This window comes from Crocodylus porosus, unplaced genomic scaffold, assembly GCF_001723895.1.
Source record: "Crocodylus porosus isolate Cpor-Errol unplaced genomic scaffold, CroPor_comp1, whole genome shotgun sequence".
Lineage (NCBI taxonomy): Eukaryota > Metazoa > Chordata > Crocodylia > Crocodylidae > Crocodylus > Crocodylus porosus.
Genome location: NW_017728895.1, coordinates 183829 through 192423, shown reverse-complemented (window position 1 = coordinate 192423; position 8595 = coordinate 183829). Strand labels below are relative to the sequence as shown.

Below are 8595 nucleotides of genomic sequence, written 5' to 3'. Positions count from 1 at the left end.
TTAGGTTAGATATCAGGAGGCGCTACTTCACAGTCAGGGCAGCTAGGGTCTGGAACCAGCTTCCAGGAGAAGTGGTGCAGGCTCCTACCCTGGGGGTTTTTAAGAGGAGGTTAGATGAACATCTTGCTAGGGTCATTTAACCCCAGTATTCTTTCCTGCCATGGCAGGGGATTGGACTAGATGATCTGCTCAGGTCCCTTCTGACCCTAGAAACTATGAAACCCGTCCACCACCACTGTCTGGGTGCGGCCCTCCACCCCGTTGGCAACACATCTGACTCTGTGGGTGTCGACACCACAGCTGCCCCCCAGTTTCTTAATGAGAACAGGGTGAGAGACAGTGTTGAAGGCCTTCCGAAAATGGACTATGTCCACTGCTACCCTGTGTCTAAGGATTTGGTGACCTGGTCGTAGAAGGCCACCAGGTTGGTCTGACAGGACCTGCCTCAAATGAACCGGTGTTGGTTGCCCCTAAGCATAATGTCCCCTGCTGGCCCCTTGTGGACATGTGCCAGGATAATTCTCTCAAAAAGCTTACCCAGGATTTAGGGTAAGGTCCCTTCCTGCCCGGTGAATCTACAATCCAGTGATTTCATTAGACCGCTTTTCTCCAATCCAGCTCAGACAGATGTGGCAGGAGCCAGTGGAAGAGAGAATTGCTCTGTGCTGCCCTAACATGTAGGGTGGATGTGGAGCTGTTACGTGGATCATTGGGGACACCTGGTTTGGGGCAAGCAGGGAGCTGCTTGATTGTGGGCGTTTGCTCCGGCTAAAGATCAGGGAGCTGGAAGAGGCTTGGTTTGGCAGGCAAAGTTGTCCTCTCTCTCAACATCAGGGGCAGAGGAGCCCAGGACAAGCAAGCAACCTGCATGAAACAGCTGAGGTACATTAGAGCCCTGAGATGCCCAAGATTTGGCTGGTCTGATGTCCATTAGACCTGCAACTGGGAGCATGAAATAAAGACTGCAAAGGGACAGACACGAGAGGTCTATCTGCACCTCAAGCTCTGTAGCTGTTGCTGAAGAGCATGGTCCTGTTCCCCTGCTTGTGTCAGACCTGGGAGCGAGGCAGCGAGGACACTCTGGGGCCTGCTGTTGCTGTTCTTGAGTATGCAGGGGCTGAATCCTGAAAGTGCTGCAGCCCCCTGCTCCTCCCCAGGCATCTCTGCAATACTGCTGGGTTTGAGGCCTGTGGGTGGGCAAGGCTCTGCTCTTTGTCAGCCATCTTGAGTGCCAGGGAACCAGTGTGGGGGTAATTGGTGCAGTCCTTGGGTTTCCTCATTTGAGAGGTACCCATCAGCCGTCGTGAACAAACCAGGGCAAGCTCTGCGATATTTCTGTTTGCAGACACCAGGCTCAAGGACCCAGAGTGAGGGAGAGGGAGCTGTCCAGGTCAAGTGGCTGTTCCATGAGTCTTCTTGGCCTGCCTCTGTATTGAAGGAAATGTGGCCTTGTGTCACTCCTGCATGTTTTAATAAAACTGAACTAAAGAATCATCATGACCAGACTGTTAACAGCATCAAGCTTGGTGCCAAAACAACATAGGTCAAAGTCCACACTAGAGAGGTTTCAACGTTGAGCTGCAGTTAAATTACTGGATTCATTAAATTGCCACCTTGTTACGATAAACCACCTTTCTAAGTGGAAGAGAAGCACTGGACCTGCCAGTTATCTGACTAAAATGCAGCTGAAGAATTTTACCAAGTCAATTTGATTCTGCAGTCTGGAGGTGGCAGCAGCTACTGAAATTACACTTTTCAAGTCCAGAGACGTGGGTACCTTGCACCCAAGGGTTTGAAACGTGGCTCGCTGGCAGACCGTAAAATGTGGTTGTTTTTGCGAGGAAGCATCAGTGAATGGGGCTGTTCCAAATGCTTAGGATTCTGTTCTTGGTGCAGTGTCATTTGTTTTCAGTTATCCAGACAATAGGGTAAAGCCTGAGCAGGTTTAGCTTGCCGGTGAGACAAATGGTAGGGTAATAGAGAGAGGTGGGTATTTGTTTTTGGTTTGCAAGTAACGATCACAGCGTGCCTGTTATTGTAGTGAAGGCAAGGTGATATCTCTGAACACAGGAGTGTGGTTATGCTGGGAAAGCAGCAGCTGGCCTAGGGTAGGTCTTCACAGGTTGTAGCCCCAGAGTTAGCACTTGGTGCAGGGCTGTGGCCAAGAGGGCTATATGGCTCTTGGATGAGCAGGAAGAGGAGTGTCCAGTCTGAGCAGAGATGCAGAGTTGTCCTGTCCAGTGCAGTTAGAATGTGGGTGTGCTCTGTTGTCCGACTTCAGACAGGACATGAGAATGCCAGAGAATACACATGGGGCTACAGTACCAATGCAGGGCTAGCCCTGAGGCTTGCAGTGCCCAGCTGAGCTGGCTTCTCAGAGTGCAAGCTGAGAGTAACTGGCACAGGAAGGGCTCCTCTCACCCAGCTGATAGGCCTGGAGCAGGTTCCAAGGCTGAATGTTCATATCAGCATCTTGCTTCAGGGGCCAGTTTCTCTGTTTGTTAGTGTTGAGGGAGCCTGGATTTGCCATCAGCTCACCAGATGGTGACAGCGCTGTCATTCCTAGCCTCTGCTTTCATCCAGCCTCTGGGAGGGACCCTCTGGCTTGTGTGTGTGGGTGTCAGGTGATAGTTTGGTAATCTTCTCTGGTCCTGCTGTGTGGGAATCTCTTCACTCCTCACCTTCATGGGTATTGGAGGGGGTGGAGGGTGGTGAGAGAACAACGCACTCCACGTTTGCATCTCTGCTTTACTGTGCTTCAGCCAGTTGCTCAGAGAGACCAGGAGGGAGTTTTCCTCTCTGAAGCCAAATGGAGCAGATCTATCCTGGAAGTTTTGCGTTCCTCTGAAGCAGCAGAGGTTGGCTGCGCTGCAGGTGGGACACTGGAGGTGAGGGACCAATTCTTGGGAGTGAGACTCATGCTTGTGGTCTGCCTTGGTCACAGGCCCAGGGTTCCTTGGGGTTGAAGGAATTTCCCCTGGTTCAGTGTGGGGGCGGGGGCAGGGTACCACGTTCCCCTGCAGTGCATCTTGTGCATCACTTCCTGGGTAGATCTGTCTGTTTCCTGTCAAAGCCATAGTGTCTGTAGCACCTTGGGCTGCCTCACGTACTGCTGCTGTTTGCACCAACATCAGCTACAATCCATGAGAGCCTGATACAGAGCTGGGTTGGTGTAGGGGTGTCTCGGTGACAATTACCTGCCTGTGAGAGATCCTGCATCACCCAGGATGGTCTGCTGGTCTCTCCTGATCCTGGGCTGTGGGTCAGACCCACCCGTGGTTAAGGTTTGAGTGAGGATGTCTGGCTGTCAGAGCTTTTCCCTTCAGCGCCCTGTTTGGGTTCAGGTGTGGTTGCTCTAGCACTGCTCATCGCTCCTGGGCTTGGCCCTTCCTTTCTGGTGTCTCCCTCCAGTGCCTTTGGCTGATGTGGGGTGCAGGGTCTACATAGAGCCATGTGGTTTGGCCCAGTCAGGTTTCAGTGACATCATCCCCAGCTGGTGTCAGCTTTACAGAGTCCTGCTTAGAGCAGCCATTTGAATTGTGCGCAGTGTGCTGCTGACCACGGGGACATGTCTGTGACACCCCTTCCACACTCAGAACACAGACAGCTGAGAACTTAAGGCTGCTTGTTACTGGACTTAATGTTAGACCTCAGGTAGTGGCACCAAATTCATAAAACGCTCAAACAAGAATAGTCCATTTTCTGAAGAGAGCATTTTTGGAGCACAGCAATTTGCAACTTCAAACACACAACAAAGAGCAAAGGAAAACTACGCCTAAGTTAATACACAGCCCAGTAAGACCACTGTGTCAGCGTATGCAACTTCGTCTAGCTTAAAATGCAGCCCGCTAAGCCAAAAAGGCAATGGAGCCTTGCATGAGTCTAATGTAGTCCCGAGGGCTTGCAGCCAGGTATTCAGAAAGTCCTTCCGGGGAATCTGCAGTTTGTCTTAGGTGATGGAATGGAGGTTCCACAGGTCTCATCGCTGCCTGGGTTTTTTTAGGCAGATATGCACCTTTTCCTCCCCCTTGGGTGGCCTTGACCAGAATGTGCTTCTCATGTCCCTCACCACTCCCATGCTTTCAGCCTCTCTGTCTCATCTCTGCTATCCCAGTCTCCCCATTTCCAGGTTCTCCTTTGAAATGTAAATGTAGTTCTCTGCTTTCTTGGGTGGCAAAAGTCCAAGCTGTCTGGGACCCTCCTCTGTTACCTTTGGTCTGTCTCCAGCCCATCTATGTGATGATTGTGCCAGGTCTTTGCCAACACTGATTTCCAAAGCAGCTGCTGTGGCCTTGCTGTGATGAGAAGTCTTGAGGTGTGTTCTTGTCTGTGTGTGGAGAGCTCAGCCACGTGCCTGGAAAAAGAACTGAGAGGTCTGCGATGGAGCTGGCTACTTGGCCATCCTCACAGCTGGACATCTTGGGGCCGGGTGTCATGGATCTCGGAAGCAAGGAAACTCTGTAATCTCTAGATTTAAGAGCTAGGTCACAGATTAGATGGTTCATTTTTGAAGGATCCTTCTCAATGGGCTAATTGGTATGGACTTGGGTAGGGGGTGTTGCTTTTCTCTAGCAGGGGCATAGCCTCTGTCCAGGTCTCTGGAGTGTATATTAATAACCTTTGCAGCAGCAGGATAGTGGCAGCCACAGCCCCCCATGCTTTTCCAGGAGCAGGGGTGATGCCTAGGGCTGTCCAGGGGTGACTGTCGTGTGGCTCTGAGGTTGGACACAGGGTTTGTTTAGACTGGTTTGGACAGGGATAATCCTGCTGCAGGCAGGGCTTGGACTAGATGTGACCTCCTCAGGTCCCTTCCAGTCCCACCGCTCTGGGACTCTGCTGCTCTGAAATCTCACGGTGAGACTCATGTGACTGCAGACAAGGCTTGTGCAGGGGGTGGATGCCATAAAGGCAATTTCCATTGCCACCCCTGGCTGTGCCTAGACTTGGTGCTATCCCCCTGTGAATAGACTGGGCTAGTGTGCAATGCGTGTCGGAGCGAGATCTGGGACCATCAGGCTTCCTTCCCAGGGCTGGCCCAGGGTCGCAGTTCCCGTGGTTCCAGGGCAACGCTCCACAGACCAGTGGCCTTGAGCTGATACCAGCCTCTCCTGAAAATGGTCTGAGGCTGGGATTCTGGTCTGGGGTGGGAATAGGTGGCTGGGCACAGACTGGAGCACTGCAGGTTTGCTTCTCCAGCCACCTGTCAGGCCCCAGTGCGGATTCATCTGCCTTAGGGCTTGTCCCTGCTGCTCCCACCCTGTGGCATGACTCTCCCCACATCTGTCACTCACTGCCCTTGCCAGAGTGTAGCTGTGCTGGGCCCCGTCCGTCCTCCTTGTTGTGGCCCTGCCAGCTTCCCTGCCTGTGGTGTCTCACTGTACTTTCTCCCCAGAGCGTGGCTGACTCCTCCTGGATCACAGAGCTGCTCTGGACCTTCTTTGTTCCCTTCACAGTTTATCAAGTAAGGTACTATCTCTCTCTTTGTTTGGGCAGGTTGGGTGGGAAGGGCCCTGTTGTTTCCCCTTCCTTCCCCCCTGGCATATGGAGGCCCCAAGGCTGGCTCCATGCTTTGGGTGTCGGGGGCTTTTCCTCAGGTTTGTAATGCATTTCCTAGCTAGTTCTCCCCTCTCTAACACACCTGTGGGGCACCTGCCCTGCGCTGGCTCACTAAAGCTGCTTAGCCCTGTGGCCTTTCTCCCTTTCCCTGCTGGGGTCTGGCTTCCAGTGGGCCCCGAATTGTCCCATGGCCCTTTCCCAGCATGATGCGCTGGCATCTGGATTCCTCCCTGAGAGCCCCAGGAGCAGTTCAGCCTGCTCCTTGTAGCCTAGCGCAGCAGGTTCTGTGGCCTGGGCAGTTTCTGCTCTGTCCCTCCTGTGCTAGGGTGGGGAGCATCAGTCTTCCTGCTGCTTCCAGCCCTGGGCTCTGCCTGCCTTGTGGGGCATCTGCAACTCCTGGTTTGGGTCCCTGGGGGTACCCTATTGGCGGGCAGTTTGTACCCCTCCCTCCCAAGCACCAAGAGGGTACCTGGGGACTGATCCCGCCCTGCTGTGCCTCTCTGGAGCTGCCTCTCCCTTACTTGTCCTGGGGGCTGGCACGGGAGTAGAGGGGCTTCAGCCTCACTGGAGCTGAGAAGCCCCCATGCCCTGGTTCCTCACAGCCCAGCACTGTCTCCTGGCAGGTGGATGCCGCCAGTCTCCAGACCAGCCGAGGAGTCCAGTGAGGAGTTTGCTCTCCGAGTACAGGAGGTAGGGAAGTGGGGGCTGGGGCTCAGGGAGCCGTAGGGGATGGCAGGGATGGTGCAGACCTGAGCAGCCTCTGCACAAAGGGCATGTCCATGCGGAGCTGGTGGCAGGAAGGGTGTCTCTGACCCTGTTTTTGGGGCCTAGCAGACCTGTGTCAGTTCCCAGCTGTCAGCGCTGCCGCCTACCGCTCACCCGGAGCAGAGCGCAAGCAGCTGGGACCCCTCTGCCCTCCAGCAGGGAGCTCCACCCCTGTCAACCCTGGAGGGCAGAACCCTACTGCTGTGAGGCACATGCGGCTCTGGGGGAATCTCCCTCCTCTGTCTCTAACAGCTGGGTGCAGCTGTGTGACCCCTGGTGCCTTTCCCGCAGCTCCTGGCGGTGGAGCTGGGTGTGGTGTCCACGCGACTCACCGCAGCTGATAAAGCTGAGCACATGAAGAGGCTGAGACATGTCCCCCCTCGCCTCTTCACCCCAGGTGAGTGTCTGCTCTCCCTGTCATGTGCACTAGGCCCAGCCACAAGGCTTGCCACCACATACCCTCTGCCTTGGGGACAACCATGGGTATGGGGAAGAGCAGGCCTACAGTGCCCACCCCCCCTCCAGGATGTCCCTATCACCTGCTCTCTGGGAAAGGGCCTCTCGCTCAGCTCTGTGCTCCACAGGGGGCGCAGGGGATGAGGCAGCCAGGTGAGGTTTGGGAGCAGGGGCCCTGGTTCAGCGGGGCAGGTGGGAGGGCAAGCAGTGGTGTTTTCCCATGCCCCTGCCAGTATAGCCTCAGGCCTGAACTGCCCCGGCAGGCCTCTCACATACTCCGCTCCTTCCCATAGCCCTGAGCCAGTCGCTGGGCGCCAGGCCAAGGGTCCCGTCCAGCCTGGCCAGCGCCGGACCCTTCGCTGCTGAGGATGTGCAGATCACAGGCATGGCCCAGCGTGTCAAGGAGGTGCTCCCGCATGTGCCCCTTGGCATCATCCACAGGGACCTGGGTGAGCAGGGAGTGGTGTCTGGCACCAGGTCCCCTCGCAATGAGGCCTGGGCTGCATGGGGAGCCCTGGGCAGGCTGCCTGGCAGCAGCTCCTGCTTACATGGCTTGTCTGCCCCACAGCCCAGACCAACTGTGTGGACACCACCATCGCCAACCTGCTGGAGGGGCGGGTGCCCTTCGTGCCTGAGGAGACGGTGGCAGCCGAGGATGCCCTGCTCTCCCCGTCCACATCCCAGGCTGCTGCTGGGCCCCTGTGCTCCACAACTGCATCCCCCGCCAAGGTAGCTGCAGCAGGGAGAGGTTGGCACTGCTCCTGGGAGCTAGGTGCGGGGACCCACAGGCGCTCAGCCCCCAGTGAGGTGGGCTTTGTGACTGGGGAGGAAGGAGCCTCTGGCTGGCAGGGGTGGCACAGTGGGTGCATCCAGACCCAGCCTGGCCTGCCCAGGCCAGGGGGCTGGTGCTGTCACTGCCTCGGTGGTAGCGGGCGTGGGGTGGTAGGACAGTGCTGGGCACTGGCCGCTTTGTGACCGTGCTCTCACCCCCAGCCGGCTGTGAAGCAGTTTGCGAGGTCCCCGGTGGAGCGGCATTTGTCCCTGCAGGAGCGCAAGCGGGCGTTATACGACCACGCTAGGCGGTGAGTGCGAGTCCAGCAGGTGCGGGGCCCAGCCTGCCCCCACCTTCCTGCCCAGGACGTGGGGGAACCGGGGTGCGTCAAGGTGTCTGCGATCCTCACTGCCCTGGCCCTAGGTGGCACAGAGGCAGACGGAGTAACCTCTCGGGCACTTCTCCTGCAGGAAGTACATGGAGAAACATGGGGCCCCACCAGCCACTGGGACCCGCTGACCAGAGTGCCCACTGCATCTGCATGCCCACCAGACGGACCACCCAGCGCCTGGCCTGCACCCCTTGCCATGGCCACCCGCATCCCGCCCGGGTGCCACCTGCTCGGCTCTGCTGTGGACTCTGCCCCCTGCCCCCCGGGGGCTGGGGATGTGGTGGGGGGGTTGGCTCGGGAATAAACCTCCTGCTGCCACTGGGCAGCCTCCTCCCTCTGTCGGTGGTGGGGCGGGCTGGTGCTGCTGATGCCGGTGGAGGCTGGACGTGGGCACCCGCAGGGAGCCGGAGCCCTGCCTGTGGCGGGGGGAGGGGTCAGCTTGGGTCGGCTCCTGCGTGCGGATCCGCACGCACCCGCGCTCGCTGCTTAAAAGGGCAACGCGGGGGCAGGCCGGGGCTGCGCTATGGACCTACCGGGCTGCGCTGCCCCTGCCCCTTGAAGGCCGGGCGGCCCGGGTGTGCTCACGGGCGGGCGGCGCGTCGGTGCTGCCGGGGCCGGCAGACGGGCCCCATGGCCGGCGCGGACGACGACGACG

General features: G+C 57.3%; 1 protein-coding gene across 1 annotated transcript in view; it reads left to right on the top strand.

Moving 5' to 3' along the window:
- The window catches only part of AUP1 (ancient ubiquitous protein 1), a gene marked incomplete at its 5' end in the record, with an annotated part of 10680 nt that extends 2421 nt beyond the window's left edge, over nucleotides 1–8259 (top strand). The window contains 7 exons of the mRNA XM_019556448.1: nucleotides 5393–5466; nucleotides 6180–6246; nucleotides 6613–6718; nucleotides 7071–7226; nucleotides 7346–7506; nucleotides 7771–7859; nucleotides 8020–8259. Of these exons, the coding sequence (XP_019411993.1) occupies nucleotides 5393–5466; nucleotides 6180–6246; nucleotides 6613–6718; nucleotides 7071–7226; nucleotides 7346–7506; nucleotides 7771–7859; nucleotides 8020–8068 (702 nt within the window). The remainder of the gene's footprint in view (nucleotides 1–5392; nucleotides 5467–6179; nucleotides 6247–6612; nucleotides 6719–7070; nucleotides 7227–7345; nucleotides 7507–7770; nucleotides 7860–8019) is intronic.
- Between the last annotated feature and the right edge of the window lie 336 nt (nucleotides 8260–8595).